General features: G+C 35.7%; 1 protein-coding gene across 1 annotated transcript in view; it reads left to right on the top strand.

Moving 5' to 3' along the window:
* Positions 1-24953, top strand: part of PARD3 (par-3 family cell polarity regulator) — a 524039-nt gene that overhangs the window by 259562 nt on the left and 239524 nt on the right. Inside the window, exons 8-12 of the mRNA XM_029955571.1 lie at positions 2220-2345; positions 3456-3841; positions 8743-8882; positions 11343-11471; positions 13780-13818. Coding sequence (XP_029811431.1) covers positions 2220-2345; positions 3456-3841; positions 8743-8882; positions 11343-11471; positions 13780-13818 — 820 coding nt within the window. The remainder of the gene's footprint in view (positions 1-2219; positions 2346-3455; positions 3842-8742; positions 8883-11342; positions 11472-13779; positions 13819-24953) is intronic.

Below are 24953 nucleotides of genomic sequence, written 5' to 3'. Positions count from 1 at the left end.
ATAATTTGATTCCTCCATAGAACACCTTAATCAGTTGCGCAGAACGCTTAGTCAATTGCACGTAGAAACACACTGAAACACTAGGGAAGTGTGGGGAGACAGAGCATGGGCATGATGACATTTTCACAGTAACTGAATTATTGGTGGCATGTTGTGGGATCTCTTCCTTCCACGTAGCACTCAGACAGTTAAGTGCTCATGCCACTATGTCCGTGTACTTTGTTCTCGCCTTTGAGCTGAGATAATTTTTATATTTGTTTAATTCCAGTATATAGTAGGTAAGTAACCAAAAATTACTTATGTAATGATATTTTTATCAGTCACTAAGATTTTTAGACTCTTAAGCTAGTAGGTACTAATCCTCAAATGGTTAAATTACAAAAGGCAATTTAAATATTATCTCTTCTGGGGTGCCTGGATGGCTCAGTCAGGTAAGCATCCTACTTTGGCTTATGTCATGATCCACATTGGGCTCTGATCTGACAGCTCAGAGTCCTGGAGCCTGCTTCGGATTCTGTGTCTCCCTCTCTCTCTGCCCCTCCCCTGCTCATGCTCATGCTCATTTGCTCTCTCTCTCTCTTTTTCAGAAATAAACATTTTAAAAAATATAAATATGCAATTTAAATATTATCTCCTCTGATTATTTTTGCGTATTGGTGAACTTGACCTTATAAAACTGTAATATACTTAATGATACAAATTAAAATGAAGTTAAGGAATGATTCTATAAATATTCATGAAAGAAACAAGTTTAAGTAACAAGTGAAAAAGGACCTTTGTTTTTAAGTCAATTTATTTCAGTTCAATCATATATTTGGTGTAAATGACATCTTCATGAAGAAAAGCATCCAAATCTAAATTTCTTCCTTGTATTCTGGTTTGCACGTTTGTTAGAAACCTGAGACTTGTTTGCCTCAGCTCAGTTCACTCAGCTTTCCTTCACTAAGGCCTTGCTGTCAGCGAGGTGCTTGAGCACACATTGCTGAATCCCATCTTCTTTGTATTCCAGGAGCTTATGGTGCACCAGTAAAGACAGATAGGATGTGTATATCAGTAACAATTACAGGGGAGTGAGATAAATGGCCACAGAACAGACAACAATTACTGTAAACATTTAAAAGAGGAAGCTATCGATTTGGCTTTTTCCTGGTAAGCTTGTGTAGGACACAGGAAAAGGATTTGTGTCTTCCAATAGAATATGTTCCAATTATAGGCTATTAAAATTATGGTGTCTTCAACTTTAATTTTGGTAAGATTCTAAATTTGAGTGTCTGTATGGGTATCATCTCTAACTATGAGGGATTATGAAGGAAAACCTAAGCTTTGGACAGGCCAAAAGATTCATAAGAATTTTAACAAGATTATCATATATATAATTTATGCTAACCATCAAGTCAGTCACAGCACCAGAAGTAGGTAAAGATTCCTGTTCCTTGGACTGGGCCATATAAAGTTTGTCCCAGGGTCTCCAGACCATCCTTACTGTCAGTCAAGAAGTTAGTGCTCTAGACCTAGTGACGCTAATAATTTTTGCTTTTTGTCTCCCTTTTGGTCTCTTTGGAGAACTTTCAAGTTCGTTCAGGCTTTTCTTTCAGCCTGCCATTTGAGCTCACTTGAAAAGGTGACTGACATTGTTTGAACTGTCACTGGCTTTCTCCTATTTGTTGCAAATGGGAATAATGGCAACAAATTAGTTACATATTAGGCAATATCAAATTCAGATGCCAAGAACAGGAACTTTCCTATTTTTCCTCACAAATGCACAATGCGGTGAGGTTTACCTTTCTTTGTTACCTGCACGTTCACAGAGAGGTAGGCTTTGCCGTCAGCAGCGTACTGGCTGGTTTAGAACAGAAAATCGCCAAAGCTGTCCACAAATACACGCTCATATGTGCTCCATACTGCAGTGTCCACTGAGCCATCAGGCAAACTCTCTTTGATGCGTCTCTAAGCGTAGAGAGAAGTACATGGTTTGTTTCAGAAACATGATCCGACAAGCCAGAAACAATTTCTTAGGTTTATTGAAAGGATCCATTTCTACACATCATTTATACCATTGTGCTTCTTGTGTTGGTGTTACTTTCAAATGTAGTGATAACGATTTAATGCACTTCTTTATCAGGAAGTCTTTGTAAATACAGCACCAGCATTAAAGCAGTAGGGCATTGTGCATGGTAGAAACATTACATGTGTAATGGTTTGCATTCTTAATGTTCCAGAACCCTGGGGTTATTAGTAAAACGATTGGAGAAAGGTGGTAAAGCTGAACAAGAAAACCTTTTTCATGAGAACGATTGCATTGTCAGGATTAATGACGGCGACCTTCGAAATAGAAGATTTGAACAGTAAGTGTGTGCCGGCTGCTCTGCTGTTCTTTATGCTTCTGGGACGAGACAGTGCAGCGCATTGAAATGCTTCAAACTATGTGTCTGTGCCTCTGTCCTTATCCTGGAGAGAAGTATTTTCTGCCATTATCCAGCTTTTAAAAGTTTAATCAAACTCCAGGTAATTACTACCATTAGACTGTATTTCAAAATGCCCTCTGACTGATAGAGTGCTTCTTAAAATAATACGGGTCCAATTTAGACTTCACAATTTTGCTATTTCCTCACCTTTTGGAAAATTTGCCAGTGTGCTAGTTTTTATTATCCTTTAACTCACATTTCCAACTTTGTTATACACCGTGACTCTGCATACAAATAAGTAGAGAAAGCTCCTGTGAGCACAGTATGATCCACTCAGATTTTCTTTATCCTGATTCAAGTCCTCATTCAATTAAAAAGATAACAGTTGTCCAGTTCCTATGAAACAAGGCAAGAATAAGCAGAAGTCCTCAGGGCGTGGTGTACGTTCGGAGTCGGGAACCCACAGGAGTTGGAGCAGCATCTCAGGCCGCTCACAGAAGAGCACTAGAACCAAAATGCTCCACATTTTGAGTCACTGAGGCCACGTCGGTGTTCTTGAGATCTTTGCATACACAGACTTGAATTAATTTTGCCCATAATGGATAGTTGCTCACTGTAGTTTTCTAAAGATATTTATAAGTACATTCCTTTCTTCAAAAACTCAAGTCATCCCCCATAATTTAATTTTTAAATGTATTAGATAATGTCATAGAGAGAACTTTGTATTTAGTTTCTATTCCTTTGGCAATTATATCTCTGTGGTGCTTAAAACTATTATCTAGTGATTTGTGATTGAGATGATAGTGCTTTATCTGTAGTTGTAGATAATTGTGTCATTTTTAGTTGGAGAGTGAGAAATTTATATTTGGAGAAACAGCTATTTTATCAGAGTTTGCAAACTTGATGATAAATGGGATATTAGAATTTTGTTTTTCAGCTTCAGTGAAGTCTGTCAGTTCTGGTTGCTTAATTAGTGTACTTAATTAAGCTCCTAATATCCCTAGTCTGCCAGTCTTAATTTTCTCATCTTCCATTCTTTCTCAAACCCAGAGCACAACATATGTTTCGTCAAGCCATGCGTACCCCCATCATTTGGTTCCATGTGGTTCCCGCAGCGAATAAAGAGCAGTATGAACAACTATCCCAAAGTGAGAGGAACAATTACTATTCCAGCCGCGTCAGTCCGGACAGCCAGCTCGCGGAGAGCAGGAGGCTGGGCAGCGCAGGGCTTCCGGCCCCGCCGCGAGCGCCCCGGCTGAGCCACCCGCCCGAGCAGATAGGCTCTCCGCCCCGACTACTACCTCAGAGCGCACACCCCTCCGGAAAGCCGCCCTCCGCCCCGGCTCCGGCGGCGCAGAGCGTCCTTAGCACCAACGTAAGCAGTGGTTATAACACCAAAAAGATAGGCAAGAGGCTTAATATCCAGCTGAAGAAAGGTAGGAACCACCTTGTTTTTGTTTTATGGAATTTAGTTTAAAAATCAACCCGGTGTTATGTGAAAGAACTGATACGACTCAAAAAGTGTTTAAAATTGTATTCCTTATGCTTTTCAGAATTCACATATAAAGTTCAGAGAATAAAGTTTTAAAAATAAACTTATATGAAGAAGGTACTAGTAAAATCTTTTGATGACAGAGGAAATTGTTTTCAGGATATTACTGCTAAACCCAAAACAGTGATGAGGAATTGACTGTTTTGATCACCCCACTTGATATTCAGATACAGCTCTCAGAGAAGACTTTAGAACTCCTCTGTTTCAACCCCGTGATTTTGGTAGGGGCAAGTGATTGGTTTGAAGCTGATAGCGGTTCATGGTAGAAAGTAGGTTCACCAAGCAGGTAATTCTGTTGGCCCCTTGTCTCTTACTTTTCCAGAATATTATACTGCATCCCTTTCTTAGGATGACCAGGGAAATTTTAATGGGCCTTGCCAACTCTTTATTGCATATGTCTTATATCTGTTTATTTATGTGTCCATTTCATAGACCTTGCATCCTTGTATACAGAAAGCATGCTTTTCCCTTTGTTCTTCTCAAACACTCAGAGCGGACTGCTAGGCTCAATTTTCTGATTTCCAAATGCTGTCCCCTTGGGGCACTAAGGTACACTTTTGCTGTTAATCATTCATTGTAGCTGGGCATTTTGGTATATTTTTAAATCGTGTCTTTCAAAAGGGTGTCATAAAGAATATTTCTCTCTTTGTGAGCTCAGCCAACTCATACAGTCTGGTGGAAATGAATCCAAGAGAGATTGAGTGATTTCCTTAAGTCACATGGCTGTTGGCAGCAGATTCTTACTAGAACATTTTCCATATCCTGACATTTAGACCATTCTTCTTTCCATTTGGAGTAGGGTTTACAAGGTTGTAAACTCTGAGATTCCTATTCCCTTTCTAATCATATTCTTTCATTGAACTTTATGTGAACCACAAACTCCTTATTTCTGGTTACTGACTTTTAAGCTCCAGATACCTGGTTGACATGATCAGGAATTGACAGCTTTACTCCACTTTGAAACCTCTTACAATGCAGAGTTATATCAGCATAAACCCCCTTTAGCTTTGTTAATTTCTGAATGAGATAAATATCAGATCCTGTCTTCCTTTTTCTCTGCTCAAATGACAAGCCCCGTTTTTTAAGCAAAAGCAGGTTAAGAAACACAAATGGAATTGTACAAAAGATAAAATTCTGCTTGGGATCTTGCAACAAAGGGAAAATATTTGACTTGGCCATTATCATAAAGATATCTAAATACCATTGCCCTTATACACTGACAGGCATATTCGTTTAGTTAATTAGAGTTTTTCACACAATTGTATTTTAACAACTTATGAAAAAATATGAACTTTTAGTTGAAGTGAAATTTTATTTGCCACTAAAAGAACTATTCCTTTGAACACAAAAATTAACCGTTTTATTTTAATAACACTTAAAAAGATATTTCTTTTTATTGGCACAGCAAATGGAGAAAGACTGCACTCCACCATCAAGATTAGAAAAATGGAAACAATGGTTTTCCTTGAAACGTTTTCTGACTTTGAGTATTCTAAATGATATTGAGCCTCATAGCTCTGTCTTGATTTTAGTTTACTGTGAAAATGTATGACAAAAGGCAGAAACCAACTACATATTCTGTCAATACTTAGAAATATTTTATATGAAAAGTATATGATATGTTTATGATAAATGAGAGTGAAGGAAGCAGATTCTCTTTCATTAGTGCTGAATACACATATTTAATAATAATTATTGTATGAGAATTGAACATACTTTCATTGTAGCCAACTGCTAAAAGTTTTACCAATTATGATTGTTACACTTAACATTTTTGATGAAGTACATCAGAAACATAGGGTGTGTCAGTGTTATACTTTAAACTCAGTTCAGGGTGAACTGACATGTTTTGAATGACAGGTCTTCATAAACTGAGATCAATTCTATGTACTAAAAAGATAGGCCTTCATTATAATGATTCTTTGGGATAATTCAGGAACCCTGTCATAGAACATGACAAAATAGGAAAGCCCTTATGTACTTGCTTCCATAATTATGATTTCTTAATATTTATTGCCATTTTGCCATTCTCAAGTACCCTGCTCTTTTGTAGAAATTAGCTTTTTAATAAAGTCAGAGGAGAAGGTCAGTAATCTGTTTCAGTCAGTGCAAAATGTTTTGTTGGCTTTGCTAAATGAAAATTGATATCTATTTATCTTTCTTTTAAAGGTCATTGCCTGAACTTTTAGCTTACAGATTTAGGGGTTACTGCTGATGTTTTAATAGTATTGAGGTTCATATAACAGTCAGTCTTTGTAGTTCATACAAATTAATATTGCAAAAGGAGAATAATTTAGAATTCTGTCTTAATAAATGTTATTGCAAGTCATTAGGGTTTCATGAAAGCCAGAGACATATGGAAATGTCCCAGCCGAATAATTAGGAAAATTTCATATAGACAGGATCCCATTCAAGTCTTCAGCACATAAGACCCAAGAAATTAACAGTCCAGGCACGTTAAAGTGACTTCAGACTTGACGTAAATGAATGTTTTGTTTGAACTAGAAAACATGTATGATAGGTTTTGTTACAGGTATAACAACAGATTGGGGGTGTTTCCCCCCATTTCAGCTTTATGTTTCTTCTTTAAGCCACATTTCTATTCATGGTTACTTACTCATATTGTTTATTTACAGGTTTATACTCTTGCTTATAGTTTTGTATTGAGTGTCACACCAAATTAGCATATTTTTCTGTAGATTATTTGCCTTTATGTAGCTCTTTATTTTTCCCACATGAATAGTATTTCTCCTAGTATCATTTTGACTGAAGTGGGATCCAGTATCCTAAAAAGTAACTTTTTATTCGTTTTTTAATGTTTTAATATTTTTTGCCCTTTTATTTTGAGAGGGAGAATGTGGTCAAGCAGGTGCAAGATGGTAAGGGGCAGAGAGAGAGACCATCCCAAGCAGGCTCCACACCTGTCAGGGCAGAGCCCAACGTGAGGTTCTATGTCACGAATCATGAGATCTTGACTTGAGCCAAAATCAAGAGTTAGTTGGGCACTTAACTGACTGAGCCACCCAGGTGCCCCCATAGTAACTTTTTAAAAGCTCTGGGTTTTGGTGTCTGGATGGTTCAGTTGGTTAAGCATCTGACCTCGGGTCAGGTCATGATCTCATGGTTTATTGGTTTGAGCCCTGCATGGGCCTCTGTGCTGACAGCACAGAGCCTGGAGCCTGCTTTGGATTCTGTATCTCCCTCTCTCTGCCCCTCCCCTGCTCTCACTCTGTCTCTCAAACAAAAAAATGAATAAACGTAAGATATAAAATGATTATATTGTATACCTGGAATTAATAAAGTGTTATATGTCAATTATATCCCAGTTTAAAAAATTATTAATTGTAGACTGTAGGGTAGATATTTGGGTATTAAAAAAAATGAAAGAAAAGGAGCTCCTGGGTGGCTCAGTCAGTTAAGTGCCTGATTTCAGCTCAGGTCAGATCTCACAGTTGGTGAGTTCGAGCCCCATGTCAGGCTCTGTGCTGACAGCTCAGATCCTGGAGCTTTCAGATTCTGTGTCTCCCTCTCTCTCTGCCTCTTCCCCACTTGCTCGCTCGCTTACCCTCGGAGAAATGAATAAACATTAATAAAACATTTAAAAAGCTCCAGTAGAAAGTAATCATTATTAGAAGTGTTATAAAAATTGTGTGATCAATTAGAAATTTGTTGTAGTCTTTACATTTTTTTCTTGGCTCGTTTCCGCTTGTTGCCTGTTTATTCTAGTAACATACACCCCTTTTTCTGCACTGCATTGCACTTATGAGTGCCTATCAAGAAAGCTGCTGAAGAGCCTAAAATTTAAATTATATGGAATGTCACAGTAATTTATAAAGGTCTTATTATTTTCAGTACTTTAAAACATAATATGATCCTTAGACTTGCTAGCTATGATCAGAGATGGGGTCTTCACTGGATAATTTTCCCTTGTATTTTATTTAAAAATTTTTATTGATTAATTGATTGAAAATATACATGTTAAGATGTAGGTTAACAGAACTAGACAAATATAATATGGTTCATCCTATCAGTAAATTGTTGTAATTACAGTTTTGGGAGGTTCTGTTATCTGTATCCAGAAAATTTTCTCTTTTCACTATTTGTTTTCTATCTTCCTGATCATTTTTTCTTTCCTTGCTTCATCTCCTACCCTTTAAGTCTGGATACTATTATTGCAAAATAATAATTGACTTTTGAGGTACTATGGATTTTTTTCAGAAACCTTTTCCACATGGAGAATTAAATTTATTTCACACAAAATAGTAGAAAAATTTTAAATGTTTAGCAATGGCATTTGTATATTACCTTTCATCTGTCTTGGACTAGATTTTCATTTATTCTTAGATTAAAGAATTTTGAAGCATAAACCATTTAAACCTTCCATAATATAGTCTGTTTTGAAAAAGCTATTAAAATCTTTACGGTAGGGGCACCTGGGTAGGTTAGTTACTTAAGTGTCCGACTTTGGCTCTGGTCATGATCTCACAGTTTGTGAGTTCAAGCCTCACATTGGGTTCTGTGCTGACAGCTCGGAGCCTAGAGCCTGCTTCGGTTTCTGGGTCTTCCTCTCTCTCTGCCCCTCCCCCGCTTGCACTCTGTCTCCTACTGTCTCCCAAAAATAAATAAACTTAAAAAAATCTTTACGATATTAAAAGCAATGCAGGGCACTGTGAACGCTACACAATGTCAAGTTGAGGCAGAGAATAACAAATCCATTATGTGCCATACACCTGTAAAATTTGAGATATCTCATTTTATTTACTTTTTGGGTTGTTATATATTTAGGTACAGAAGGTTTGGGATTCAGCATCACTTCCCGAGATGTAACAATAGGTGGCTCAGCTCCAATTTATGTGAAAAACATCCTCCCAAGAGGGGCTGCCATCCAGGACGGCAGACTCAAGGCAGGAGATAGACTTATAGAGGTGAGTGACTTCCGAAGTCAGAAGTGCCGTAACCGTTAAAAAGTTCCATTTTTAAGGGTCAGTTCTTTTTTCACATTTTATAAGTATGAAAATAAATTAAATATGTTAGCAGAGGTATGCATCATAAAACAATGTATTTCTGCTTTACTTCTACTTTTTCCTGTGTTATTTGATGAGAACTATATTTTCATTGAGTTTGCTCGTAAATTTTTAGTCACTCAGACATTTGGTTTATGAGATAACATTTGTCATTATGGAAGTACAGTGTCTGTTAAGTTATATTTCTAGATAGTTTTAAATTTATGTCTGGCAATATAGAAATGATATCTACTTTGTAATCAGAACAGAGACAAATGAAATAATTGAAAACAGTGTGTCTTGATGAGGGGAAATTTTGAAATGGCAGCATGGAGAATGAATTGAGACCTAAAAATCAAATGTCAGAAAGAAAAGAAATTGTTTTTCAGAATTTCCTTTCTGTACCTCATGAGTTTTGGTTCATCGGTGTTTGAGACCATCTTAGACATACATAAATATACATAGAATTTTTTGTGTGTTTGATCACTTGTGTATATAGAAATAAAAGGAAGAAAGATTGAGAAAAATCTTACTAGTCATTGTTCTTAGTTTTTCCTTCTGAGAACATAGTCTGTATTCATATTGTGTTTCCTAATTATTAACTAATATTCAAACACTGATGTTAAAAGCACATTTTTATGGCATAACCCTTTCTTCTTGTAGCTTTATATGTAGTTTCGAATTCTCCAGATTGAGGTTTCTTGGAAAGTAATGGAGCAAAGGATTGCCTTTCAGATTTTTCCATGTCCACTTTTTGGACCTAGATTTCTTAAATCTTATTCCTTTCCTGGCCGTATCATTCATGTGACACCATTTCTTAAAGGGGCTCTGACACAGTCTAAATAAACGGAAAAGTCGGAGTATAAATTATATTTAGAGTGTTGTTTCTAGAAAAGGCCACTTGTCCTTGGGGCATAAATTGAGTAGTATTTGTCCAAATTTGCATTTGTAGTTTTTTATTTTAAGTATTAGGAAGGTTGGATGGGACTTCAATCTAATCTAATCTTTGGCTCTGAGTCCCAAAACTGTGTGTCCTGTACCAGCCCCACTTCCTTCCTTCCTTCTTTCTCTTTTTCTCTCTCCTTCCCTCCCATCTGCCTTCTGTCTTTTTCTTCCTTTCTTAATCCCTCCCTTCCCTTCCTCTCCCTTCCTTCCTTTCTTTCTTCCTTCCTTCCTTTCATTCTTTCTTTCCTCACATAATTGCTTTACTCTCAACGTATCACAAAGGCTGTATATTGATTTTTGAACATTGGGAGGAGCCTCTAACCTGTGTTTCTTTAGAGTTAGGCGTCATTTTCTGTAGCTGCCAGCCTTCCTTGAAACTACATTTTCACACATTTTAAGCCTGACTTTCCATGATCTGTAGTTGTAACTACACAGTATCAACAATCTTTTGAGCAGTTTTTCTGAGCATCTGGAAATTTGAAAGCATACCTTAAAGAAAAGTATCAAATCAGTAATTTTTTTATTACCTGGAATTTTTTTCTTTCTTTAAACCTGTTCTTATATATTTCATGCAATTACTTACTCATATACAGTGAGTGGTAGAAGATTGTTCTTACTGGAGAGGGAAAGGTTCTAAAACATATTTTAACTAGGGCTATTTTGAAATTACAATTTAAATAATATACTTTTATTGCCTTGGACAAAATTTTGTTTTTGTCTAAAATGAATACTATTGAATAGTTTTTAAAAGAAATTTCCACTTTTATTTCCAATATATAGTGCTTTATGATAATGTTATTATACTTCTTAAAGATCAAAATGATGAGATTCCTCAGGAATTGGCTATTTTAAATCTCTTTGTTTTGGTAGAATTCTCTTAAACCATTGAAAAATATTGAGGTATTGCTACCCCTTCAAAAACATTATTATTATTATGCATTCCTCTTTAATGATTCCCTTTTAGGGATAAAAAATTATCTTTGTAGTTTTCAGTAAAATTTTATTGAAAGTTATAATGGGATATTTTTAGTGTGTTTTTACCACCCCTACAACAGTGACACCTTGTTATTTTGTTAGAAGAAAATCTGTGATATACAAGGCCTTCAAGATCTCTCAGGTCAAAGCCACTAATTTTTGTGTTAACATGATGATTTGGTTATAGTGTTTGTTTATGACTTATTACTTGTTAATTCTCTGGTGGCCATGGCATTTGGTTTATCAAAGAGCACTAAGAGTCACTGCTTCCTGTCTCACTTCTAGATACCTCATTGTATTTCTTTATTTGCCACAACAGCCTGGTAGCTACCAGATCATGGCAGACTTTACCACGGAATGATTTGTGCTCCATTATAGACATGATTGGTTTTAGAAAGTGTGTCTTTTCTTCTGTCTTATGTTCGCATAGGATTGCAGCTGAAAACTTTTTATTTGTTTTAGGTAAATGGAGTTGATTTAGCAGGCAAATCACAAGAGGAAGTTGTTTCACTGTTGAGAAGCACCAAGATGGAAGGGACCGTGAGCCTTCTGGTCTTTCGCCAAGAAGATGCCTTCCACCCAAGGGAACTGGTGTGTAAATTTAGAGCAGATGAAAGATTTCTGATGAACACGAGCCAGGGATCTGGGCTAGCCCCCTGATGGCCCATGTTTACTGAGACGTTTTCCAAGTAGTGTATATATTTTATATATCTTTCAGCCTTAATATAAGCATTCTTTTCTCATATTCCCCTTAGTTTTGGAAGTAGATAGTCACAATTTTGAATGCAGGGGTCTTTAAATATCAAATTACAGGAATATTTTCTAGGGCAGCACATGTTTATTACTGAACGCTTTCAGATGGACTGATTGAATACAGAGACGTTGATTATTGTGTAACTGTCACTTCAAAGGCTGGTGTTGAACGCTTGCCATCTTCTCCACTACATATGACAAATTTTCATATTTCAAATTTTCATAATGCATTTAGCTGAGCCAAGTAAAGCTTCTTGCTTAGTGTCGTATGAAAGGAGTGCCTTTTTTAAAGTATTGTTGAAAGTAAGGAGTCCTTGGTGGCACTAAGTCCTATAGCCATCAAATACTAATATCGACCTGATTCAGAATGACACAAAAATAAAAAGGCGTTTGTTTGCTATTTATTTCATCTTTTATATGTGTTATCAATATGTCTAAATACAAGAGGTATTTACATAGTATTGGTGTGAATGAAATATGTATACTAAACTGACATAGTTTGAATGTTTTTCTGCAAAAAGTGCCAGGCTTCATTTTTTGTGTAAACACAACATAATTGGAGGAATCACTTTTATCTTTTGACATGGTAAGAAAATTGGTTTATTTCCGGAACAAGTAGTATTTTAAATATTTCAAAATAGATTTGAGTTGGGCCATTTTAGAACATTTGACATCTCTTTCAGTTCTTAGCTTTCTGCAACAATTAATCTGTATATACTGGAGTGGCAAGGTGTAAGGAGTATCAATTCTCAAATTTACCCTGTAGCCTTAAGTCTCTTAGGCTAATATTTCAAGTGTGGATGTGTCATAGTTATTAAAAAATTTTCTTTTTATCATAAGCCAGATATATTTCAGTGTAGGAATACCGCATTCCCTGGCTACCCAAATTTACTGTGATTTCATCGAATTTCAGATTGTGATAGGGCTGAAAACTGAATACTTGTGTTTTAAGTGGATTTTGAAAATTACAAAAATGTCTTTATTTCTATTTTAAAATGTTGATGCATTATTTCTCAATTTGAATTTGGTTTTCCATTTCCCCCCACTGTTTTCCAATTTTGTGCTTAAAATGCCACCTGATCCTAAATCTGGAGATGTCTCTATTAAATTGTAAATGAGCACTTAAAAAAAAAATACTAGGCTTTAGATGTGATTTGATGAAGCTTTAATTCTTCGTCAGTGTATCTTAAGCTGGGTAATAGTTAGCATCATCAGATTGCCAAAGCTCAAAGCCCACTCTTCAGCAGCCCTTCTCAGACTTAGTGCCAACAGGCAGCCAGCTTACGGTTATTCAGGTTCTTCTTGTCCAATTTTGATCTTCCAGGCTTCTGTTTTCCCCTTCTGCTGCTTTTTTTTTTTCCCCTCTTGGTTATTTAATTTATTGCTTGTGAGCTTTTCATTAAGGAGTGAGCCAGTAGGCCGTCAGTCTATTATTCATGTTGCAGCTGCTTTTTAAGATTTCAAAGAATAAAATTCTGAAAAACTTAAAGTGGGGGGTTGCATTTAAAATGATCTTTGAATCTAATTGACAAAACTCTTTTCCTCTGTTTGGGGTGTCTATGTTGAAATTCTGTGTCTAAAACAAAATACTTTTATCAATATGTGCCTTTTTTATAAATCAACCTTCTAAATATCTATGTAATTAATGCAACTCTATAATATATGAAAAGCATCACATTTACAACTGGTGTAATATTTTAAAGTATAATACTTTTGGTTCAGACTGTTACTACCTGGTCTAGCTATCCAGTTAAAATATACCTTGTAACTTAGATATAGTTGGGGAAATTCCTAAAACAGAATTAGAAACAGTGCCATGAATAGAGAGCCAGTCTGGTGAGATTTGTTTTCTTCCAGATAATAAATTCATGATATACTGTGAGCGAGCAAGTCAAAATTTATATGTAGAAAAATGGCTTCATACACACACACACACACACACAGACACACACACACACGCACACACACGATAATATAACCACATCAGTTTGGAAGACAGTAATACAGCAGATATAATATGATCACCCGCTATATTTTGTGGATTTTAAGAACCAGCAAAATTTCCTTTAGAGTCAAGCTTTGTGTCCCTGTGTGTTGAAGATGGCTTCGGTCAGTCTGTATTTATATTTTTCTTCAATTCTTCTAGAATGCAGAGCCAAGCCAGATGCAGATTCCAAAAGAAACGGTAAGAGCTTTGTCTTTTGCAGGATGCAAAGATGTTGAAAAGATAAATGGAACTAACTTCTGATTAATTAAATATGAAGTTACTTGTCCTCCCTCTTCCTGGCTCACGATAGACACTGTATAGGTTCATTAAATTCACAAGTGGTCTCATCTTAAGGTGACTTACTGTTAATACCCTAGATGGATAGTGTTCTGTGATTTCTTTTGGGTAAACAGGGCTAGAACAGAGAGAGACATTAGAACAGTTTGCTGTTCACCTTCTCAATAAGAGGGACCAAAAGTTGGTACGTGTAGTAGTTTGACATACATATAAAAGGCTTCATGAGTTGTGACATGTTATATTTTCAGTGGCTCCAGAGTAAAAACATAAATAAAAAAGAAGACTTGATTGAGGCACAGAAAAGATAGGGGCCAAAAGCACAATAAAAGTGTATCATAAACAGAAAAAACAAGTGATATATCAGTAATTAGGCTAAACATATTACTTGTCATATTAACTTAAAGTTATTAGCAGCATTTTATTTATTATAAGTTATTGTAGCATATTATAACAGGTAATTTCTCTTAATAAAAGTAACCACTTACAGCTTAGATTAAAATGCAAACCAGTTGTATCCTGTTAAAGAGACAAATCTTAATACAATCTGGAAATAAAGGAGTAAGTTGAGTTCTAGCAAGCAGTGCTAATGTAATGAAATTAAGGACTGCCTGATCAGGGCATTAGTCTCTGAATGTATGGTTTTACTGTGGATGCACAGAGTGGGGTAAAAAGAGAGGATGTTTTATATTGACACATAACATCCAGTAGAAATTCTAACAATCACGATCCTTTACACATCAAACAAGATGGCATAAAAATGTGTCATTCCCAAATTCTTATGAGTAGAAAGAAAATTTAACAAAACTGTATTTACAGTGGGTGATGCTTGCATGCATTTTTTTTCAAAAGCTGTCATATTAAGTAGACAAAAACAAACTAAGAGAAAATTTGAATAACATAGTTACAGGTTTGGTTTCTCTTTACATACACATAAACAGACAACTTTGAACCTAATAAACAAAATGTTATGTTAAAATATTCTATAATTACAATCAGGAGTGACAAGTCAGACCTCAGAGGAAAATCAGTAAACAACCTTGAAAATATTATACATTCAGAAGTATGAGTGGTAGAAAACTTATAGTCTTAATTTTTTATTCATAAAATGAATTGGTCAATGATAACTAATCAAAATCACAATGGTATTTGTGTGTATATATATATATATATATGGTGGGAGTAGGTGGAAAGGGTAGAGGAAATTGGACAGATTGATTTTAAAGAATATCAACTGGGTTCAAGAGTGCTTCATACTGTTTCATAGGCAATAATGATGACAAAATGTACTGTAGAGCTAAAATTCTTAAGACAGCATGATATTGTTATAAGGAATAGACAAAGAGAACATTTGAACACATTAACAAGATAGAAACAGACCGACAGATAGGTGCATGTATGTTAAAGGAGGCATTTCAAATTAGTTGTAAATTATGGTTTATTTCATGTTTAATATAATTTGCCATTCACTTAAAAAAGTTAGATTTCTTTTTCTCACTATACACCAAGATAAATCCCAGTTGGTTATGAAATTAAACCTTACAAAGTACTAAAAATCACAAAAAAAATCTGTGAACAAGAATATAAATAAAAATTATGTGAGAAATCTCTGTTACCTTTGGGTAGTGAATGCTTGTCCAAGCATGGCAAAATGAAAATGTCATTAGATAAATAGGTGTGTGTGTGTGAGTGAGTGTGTGACTTTTGTATACCAGTAACCATACCATGAAATAGTGAAAAGGTAAATGCCAGATAGGGGAAGTATTTTGCAGTGTGACTGCTGGTGAATAACCACCACTTTATTATTAGAATCTTCTCATAGAACTTTTAGCAAAACAGATTGATTTCACACATAAAGTACAGTTATCCCTTGAACGAGGGTATGAATAGCATGAATTCACATATATGTAGTTTTTTTTTATAAATACAGTGCAGTACTGTACATGTATTTTCCTTATCACTTAATAACATTTTATTTTCTCGAGCTTACTTTACCATAAGAATATAGTGTGTAATACATATAACATACAAAATAGGTGTTAATTGACTATTTCTGTTATCGGTAAGGCTTCTGGTCATCAGTAAGCTACTGGTAAAGTTTTTGGGGAATCACAAGTTATATGAGGATTTTCTAGTGGGGGCGGGTCGTGTGGTCATTGCCCATAGTCACCACCTGTTAAGGTCTTGTACAGTGTGAGACAGAAAATCAGGGCAATAAGCTGTAAAGATAGACATGTTCTCTGAAAACATTTAAGCAGTTCTGGTGAGGAAATTGATAATTAGCCTTGTCCTTTTCAGTCACTGAGGGGAAGAAGTGGGATGGGTATTCCACTGAGAATTCCAAGGTCCATTTCAAACCACCTCTCACCCGTTTGCCTTGTGTGTTCAGGAGAAAATTTGCCCAGCAAATGACAATTCAATCACTTTAACAAAAGAGGTTGTATGCATATGTATGTGCATCTGATTTCTGATTACAGTGGAAATTTTTTCTAATGAGAGTTTTCTAAGCTGAGTCAGAAATCCCAGTTTGTTTTTTTTCTAAATATTTTCTTCTTGATTTCTTGGTGTTTTGTTGTTGTTTATTTGTTTTGTTTTTAATATGTCCTCTCACATCTGTGCCTATGTTTCTGCTCTTGCTCTGTATATAAATATTATACCACTTGGGGTTGTAAAAAGCTTCATGTTACATTTATAACAAAATATTGACTTCCTGAGTCTCCACCTCTCTTTGTACCTTTTGAGGGCAAGTCATTAAATTCATTCAAGTCTTGAAATTCTCTGATTTTATTTAAACCTTTATGTAAGCACCTTGAGAATAGATATGTTATAAAACTCAATTTGTTTGTTGGTTGATTACTACAATGACCCATAATTGAGTTAGTCTGAGAAATTGAAAATTTGTCATTAAGGTATTCAATGACTACTAGACCTCTTGAAGTTATAAGATGTAAGTTTTTTGTACGTCTTCTAAATATCATCTTAATTAGAGCAGCAGATTGTAGCCAGAATTTAAGAACACCTAGTTCTTGGGTCCCAAGATTCAGCTACTTACTGCTGACCGAATCCAGAGGCAGAGACCATTGGAGGTGAAACAAGGAAAGGATTTATTTCAGTGAGACCAACACTAGGAAGACAGTAGAGAAGATCTCAAAGGCTGTCTCCAATGTGCTGAAAAAACTTCCAGGTTTATATAAAGAAAATGTGGGGCAAAGGTTGGTGTGTAAAGGTATTGCTGGATGAACTGGAAAGACCATGGGCCCTGAGGCCTCAACCCAACCTGCCCCAAAGATGTCACTGAAGGCTCTTGGTCTCATTACAAGAAAGAAGTCCAGGACAGAAACAACACAACAGACATAAGCAGGAATGTTTATTACAGTGAGAGTATATCTGGGGTGCCGGGGTGGCTCAGTCAGTTAAGCGTCCTCTCTCGGTTTCAGCTCCAGTTTGTGAGTTCGAGCTCTGCATAGGGCTCTGTGCTGACCGTGTGGAGCCTGCTTAGGTTTCTCTATCTCTCCCTCTCTCTGTGTCTCCCCAACTTGTGATCTTTCTCTTTCTCTCTCAAATAAATAAATAAACTGGAAAAAATCTAAAAAAAGTGCAAGTATCCTCTCAAGATATGAGAGTGCCCTCACTACTTGGGGTGGGGATTTCTCAGAAGCAGGTTTTGAGCCTTTTCTTCCTTATTCGGTCAGGGATTTCTGGCCTACTTTGTCAGCCATCTTGGGCCTGTCTGGTTTGATCCTGCTTCTTGCGGTTTTGTTTTGAAGTGTTGCCAGGACAGGCAACTGACTTTCTCAATAGCTGGCATTGACTTCCTTTTTCTCAGCCTTCTGTTAGAACCTAACTGTCTCTAACACATACAGATGGGCAGTGAATGTCGGGTTGATCATTGTCATTGGGTCAGTCACACTTGGCCTTGCTTGCTCAGGGAAGTCCTTACTGACTGACTTGCTAGCTTTGGTTCCCATGAGGACATGCTTTGCCTACAGCATCTTTTGCCTGAGTTGAGAGATAAGCTGAAAATAACTTAATCTATTAGATAGTACAGATTGAAGTCAAAATGGAAATAGTTGAAGTCCTCTTTCACGATTAGAAACTCTGGTTTCATGTTACCTATTCAGTATTGAATAAAACACCAAAATATTTAGCAGAGGCTCAATGTCACTTGTGCTATGTCCTGAACAAACTTCTTTGCCTCTGAGAAGTTAATATTTACTTGCTAGAAGACACTCCCATATGGATGCCCTGCTTGGGCAAGACAGTACTTGGGTGTACTAGTCAAGGTTCTTCAGAGAAACGGAACTAATAGGATATGTGTGTGTTTAGGAAGAGAATATAGCAGAACAGATTGTCTGATGTGATTGTCAAGGCCACCAAGTCCCAATCTGCAGTGTTTTGATCAGCAGGTTGTAGACCCTGGAGAGCCATTGGGGCAGATGAAGTCTGATGTCAGTCTCCTGGAGAATCTCCTCTTGCTCAGGGAAGGCTGTCCCTCAGTTTTGGTTGACTTACTGGATGTGCCCCACACACATTGTGGAGGGCAGTGTATTTTATTCAATTTAAATATGAATCTCATTCAAAAACACCCTACAAGTTGACATATAAAATTATCATCACAGTGAGTTAGTGGATTTACCTGCTGGCTATAAGGCCTTAACTTACCAAAGTGACAGTTTCTTCATTGGCTTCAAATAGGACTAATGCAAACTTGATTAGTGAACCCCCCAAGAACTCTTGAGTAAGATCCATGTCAAAATATAATTTTTTTAATGTTTATTTTTGATAGAGAGTCTGAGGGGGGCAGGGCAGAGACAGAGGGAGACACAGAATCAGAAGCAGGCTCCAGGCTCTGAGCTGTCAGCACTGAGCCCAATGCAGGTCTCTAACTCATGAACTGTGAGATCATAATCTGAGCCTAAGTGAAGCTGCTTAACTGACTGAGCCACCCAGACACCTCCAAAATATAATTTTATGTTAAACAGATTCAAGACTATTAGATAAAAGTAGGACTTTAGAAATAATATGGTTTAGAGATGATACTAGACCATAGAGATAAGTTACATAGCTCATGCTTAAATGTCATGAATTCAAAATGCATTCTAAAAAGAGTTAGTGGATTCTCCTTATGAAAACTGGAGGAATACGTTGGGGAGTCTTTGAGAGCCTCCCTAAAGATCAGGAGGCATCTTGATAGGCTAACTTCAGAAAATTTAGTCTTGATTTAGAGATTTAATGAACTAGGTAATAAGCATCATCATTAATAGGTTCATTTAACTAATCGTTATAGTAGATCAAGTAAATGCTACTATAATGACCCCACTGTAAAATGAGAAAGCTGAAGAAGAAATTAAGAGGACAATCCCATTTGCAATAGCATCAAAAAAATAAAATACTTAGGAATAAATTTTAACCAGGGTGGGGTGAAAAATCTGAACACCAAAAACTGTAGGACATTGGTGAAAGAAGTTGAAGGTGACACAAATAAATGGAAAGATACTCAGTGCTTATGGATTTAAGGAATTCATATTGTTAAAATGTCCATACTGCCCAAAGTGATCTACAGGTTTAGTGCAACTTCTATCAAAATTCCTGTCACAATTTTTAACAGACATAGGAAAACAATGCTGAAATTCACATTAAACTATTAAAGACCCCTGGCAGCCAAAGTAATGGTAAGGACAGCTAAACTGGAGTCCTCACACTGCCTGAGTTCAAACTATTTAACAAAACTAGAGTAATCAAAACAGTATAGTATTGGCATAAAAATGGATACATAGGTTCAATGGAACAGATTAAAGAGCTCAGAAATAATCCTATCTGTATATGGCCAAATAAGTTATGATAAGGGACCCAAGAATATATAATGGAGAAAGGATAGTTGTGTTGAGAAAACTTGAGATCCACATGCAAAAGAATGAAACTAAAGCCACATTTTCCACCATGCACAAATTTCAACACAACATAGATTAAAGATTTAAGTGGATTTATGAAACCATTAAACTCCAAGAGGATGACAGGACTTGCTCCTGATTTTTTTGGATTTGACTTTTGGAACAAAAGCAAAAATAAATGATGTCAACCACATCAAATTAAGTTTCTGCACAGAAAAGGAAATCAACAGAATGAAAAGACAAGCTATGGAATGGAAGAACATGTTGGCAAATCATCCATCTGATAAGGGGTCAATATCCAATATACATGAAGAACTCATACAACTTAATGGCAAGAAAATGCAACAGTCTGATTTAAAAATGAGAAGGGCAACTGAAAAGAAGTTTTTCAAGTGAAGACATACAAATTGCCAGGAGATCCATGAAAAAAGTGCTGAGTTTCTGTTTTGTTTGGTTTTTAACTGAGTATCATTAATCAGGGCAATGCTAATCAAAACCACAAGAATAACCTCACAACTGTTAGAGTGACTATCCTCAAAATGACGAGCAAAATGACAAGTGTTGGGAGAACATGGGAAAAGGAGATGTTGATGGGGATGTAAATTGGTGCAGCTACAATGGAAAATAGTATTAATGTTTCTCATAACATTAAAAATAGAAATACTGTATGATCTAGCAATCCCAGTTTTGAGTATATACCTAAAGAAATTGAAACCAGAGTCTCAGAGATATCGGCACTGTCCTATTCATTGTAACTTTTCTACAGTAGCTAAGATGTGGAAACAACCTAAGTGTTCATCAGTAGATTAATAGTAAACATGTAGTGTGTACACACACACACACACACACACACACACACACACACACACACTGGAGTGGTATTCAGCCATGGGAAAGAAGGACATCCTGCTGTTTGCAACAGCACAGATGGACCTTGAGGGCATTATGGTACATGAAAGAAGTCACAGAAACAAATGTTATATATCACTTATATGTCAAATATAAAAAAGCCAAACTCATAGAAACAAACTACAATGATATGTATGAGGGCCTGAGGGATGGCAGGAAAGAGGAGATGTTGGGTAAAGAGTATAAGCTTCCAATTGTTAGATGAAGATCCCCAGGGATCCCATGTACAGAATAATGATTGTAACAATGATTATAATAAGTAGTATAATAATTATATGCTTGAAAGTTGCAAAGAGAACAAATCTTAACTGTTCATACCACAGAAAAGAATATATAAGTATGTGATGTAATGGAGGTGTTAGCTAATCATTTTTCAGTATGGTAATCATTTTTCAATATGTCAGTGTATCAAATCAACCTATTGTATACCTTAAACTTTCACAATGTTATATATTAATTATATCTCAAAAAACCTGGAAAGAATAAAAAGCAAACCTACTCAAGTCAGACAAACAAGTAGGACGCTTAAGAGGGAGCAGATTTTGGTTTATTACATCTTCATCAATATCTTTATACAAATTATTTGTGTTAAATTCCTCATAAGCACTTCTGCAGATCTATAATATAAATTAATTTTGATACTCTAGAGAACACATAAGAGTGTACAAAAACTTCCTTTTTTGAGTTTTTCGATGAAGACTTATACTATCATATACTAATCATATGTTGACCTTAATAGTTTGGCTTTGAGCAGCAAATATTGCTATTGCCACAAAACATTTTATAACATCTTGTAATATTAAATGCTCACACTTATTTTAAACTTATAATTCAAAGGAAGAAGCTTGAATTAAATTACTCAAACTTTTTTTTTAAGTTTATTTTTTTCTAGTAATCTCTATACCCAACATGGGGTCAAACTTATGACCCTGAGACCAAGAGTCGCATGCTCTTCCAACTGAATCAGCCAGGTGCCCCAATTAAAACTTACTGTGAAACCATGCTTCTCCACAGTTGGGATAGAATAGTATTTTCATGATATTACAAATATCATAATGATTTTTTATAGTCAATCTCCATGTTAACTTTAAGGAATTTGTTTGAAATTGCTTACTATTACTACAGTAAGATAGTAGTTTTGTGGTGTTTGGTGTGCTTTCCTTTAGAAATCAATCTTAGTTATTTTTATTGTCCTCTTTTGTGAATAGTAATAAAATTAATATTTAAAAATTTTATTATATGATTTTCTTGCTGTTGAACTCAGGTTAGTTTTTATGTTGGTAGAAATATCTGTTTTAAAATGAAAACTGTTTTAGGTATAGAAAAGCTATTCTGGATTAGTTACTACATATAATTTTTATCCTGAAATGTTAGACTTTCAAAAATAGCACAGAGAACTCCTGTATACCCTTCACCACATTCCCCAATTGTTAATATTTAATCACATTTGATACTTAAGTATCTTTCATCCTCCACTCTTCTTCCCTCTACTTTTTCCTCCTTTTCTTCCCACTATATACATATTTTTTTTCTGAACTGAGAATAAATTGTAGATGTAATCTCCCTTTATCTGTAAACATTTCAGTGCATCTATCCTAAGAACAAGGACATTTTCTTATGCAACCACATTATAGTTACCAAAATCATGAAATTAACATTGATTTGATAGTATTGTAGTACCACTTGAATGTCATGCAGAGATGAATGAATGAATGAATGAATGAATACATACATACATACGAATCAAGTTCTGCTCTGGCTTCCAATTCAGGACCATATATGAAATTTAGCTGTCATGTCTCTTTTGTCTTCCTTAATCTGGAACATTTCTTCAGTTTATCTTTATTTTCATTTTTGAAGAGCAAGTTGCTTTAAGGATGTGCCTCAGTTTGGGTTCGTGTGGAAGTTTTTAATTTGATAAGGATTTTTATGACTTGGCATTATAAATTAGTAACATTAGTAACATTTTATAAGTATATAATCAAGCAAATAAATTCTTGAAATTTTACTTATTTTACATCTATCATTTGATTTAAAATAGAACACAGTAAGGCCAGATGTGATATTTTGACTTTGCTTTTAAGAATAATTAACCTTACCATATTAGCACAGATACTATGTATAAACATTCATCACACATATGGGATAAATTGGAATATATAACTTAAAGAAATTTTGGAGGGTCATTCTTTTGTGCAATAAATAAATGAAACCAAGATAACTTCTCTTAAGAAAATCTCCCTCTTCATTAAAAACAAGAATAGTTCTTCCTATGTGTGATAACTACATATTATTTAATCTCTTTGTGTTGAATAAATGTGACCTTTTGTAAACCTCTTGTTAGCTTGAGAATCTGAGGTTCTGCCACCGCGGCCTAATGGTTTCATAAGAGCTACCTTAAGATTTCTGCCCCGGGCACCAGCCCCTGCCCAACATTTATAACCATCCCCCTATCCCTTCTTTCCCACACTGGGTTTGTGAAGAGCAAGAAAAATGAAAGAAATGACATGTAGTGGGATTTTTATAGTACAAAAAAGTAGTACATAATCATGGTGTGAAATTCAGTCAAGCATGGAGGGAAAAAGCACCTGCCATTATGTGACTTCAGTGCCACCATCTAGAAGTGTGATTTTTTATGATTTTCTTCTTTGCCTATGTAGCTAGTATATATCATGTTCTAGGCACATATCATGTAGCTAATGAATGTCATGTTCTAAGCAGAAGGACAGAGTGATATATTCCTCCTAATGCTTTTACTGAGAAAGAGAGACTTTATTAAACAGTTTATGAAAATAAGATACCAAGGCTTATCCTGGATGAAGTATTGGAACATAAGAATAGATAAGGATAAAACCCAATTTCTTAGTCATAAACGTTTTTCTGTTCCACCAAATGAGATATTTTCTAAAGACATGTTAATAGCTGAATAGTGTTAATCTGCTTAACATCATACATATAGGTTGTTTTTAATTTTCAGCTGTCCTATTAAAGTAGTGGACATCCAAAGAGTTAGGTCTTTGTTCCTGACCTCTGTTAGTTTTTATTTTTAAGGACGTATTACTAAACTATTATTTCTGGGTTAAACTATAAACAAAATATAGAGGCTTTTGATAAGCATTGTCAAATTGACTTCTTTAAATGTTTGTAGATTTCACCAGTAGTGCAACAAAGTTCCCATTTCACTACACCTTCTGCATTCTTAGATTCATTACTTAAAATAAATTTTTCAGCAGTTTGATAAGTTTTGTTGATTGCATGTCTTTTGTTGCAAGTAGATGATGATGATGATGATGATGATGATTTGGTCCACCCATCTTTCTTTAATGAATTGCTTGTTCACATCTCTCTTATTTGATGTGAGAGTGTTTATCTTTTTGTTCATACTTTATCACTTTTGTGTAATAATGGTACTAACTCCATGGAAAAGGGAGTGAAGTCAATAAATTTTAGGGGAACAATGAGCAGCAAAGCACTTTGCTGTTCTTTCTCTGCTCACACTCACTTCTGACACCAGATGTGTGATTTTTCCACACCAGGTACTTGTGATACCCTCTGGTGTTAGTGTTAGATCTCACAAGTTAAGGGCTCAGCCCACAAGACTGTCTTCTACTGAGAATATTTTAAAGGGCACAAATGGAAAGCCAGATAAAGAGATAGGGTGAAAACTGGAAGTTCTCAAGCTGGAGAGCTACTGTCCCTTTGGAGTTGGGGTGTGCCCCCATTCCGGTACATGGATGTGTTTATCACCCTGGAAGCTCTCCAAACCCCATACTTTTGGGATTTTTATAGAGGCCTCATCAGGTAGGCATGGTTACTTATTAGCTCCATTTTCAGCCCCTTTCTCCTCTTTAGAGAATGGGCTTGGACTAAAGTTCCAAACTTCTAATCATGTCTTACACCTTCTGGTGATAAGAGTCCATCCAGGAGCCACTGAGGAGCCCACCAAGTGTCACCTCATTAGAACAAAAGATGCCCTTAACTTCTAGAAAATCCCAAGGGATTTAGGAATTCTTTGTCAGGAACTGAGGCCAAAGACCAATACATTAGCAGGCATATTTTATATATTTATGTTTATTTCCTTTTATTTCACAAATGGTATAATGTTTATTGAGTTATTTATTTCTTTGCAGAGCCTGCAATCAGCTGTTGGACTCATCTGTAATTTTATGATCTCATATGACATGCATACATATCATGTTTCTCTTGCCTCTTTTCATAATATTTTGTGCACTCTTACTA

The sequence above is a fragment of the Suricata suricatta genome, chromosome 10 (assembly GCF_006229205.1).
Source record: "Suricata suricatta isolate VVHF042 chromosome 10, meerkat_22Aug2017_6uvM2_HiC, whole genome shotgun sequence".
Classification (NCBI taxonomy): Eukaryota; Metazoa; Chordata; class Mammalia; order Carnivora; family Herpestidae; genus Suricata; species Suricata suricatta.
Note: the sequence above shows the minus strand (reverse complement) of the source record. Positions and strands in the feature narration are given on the sequence as shown.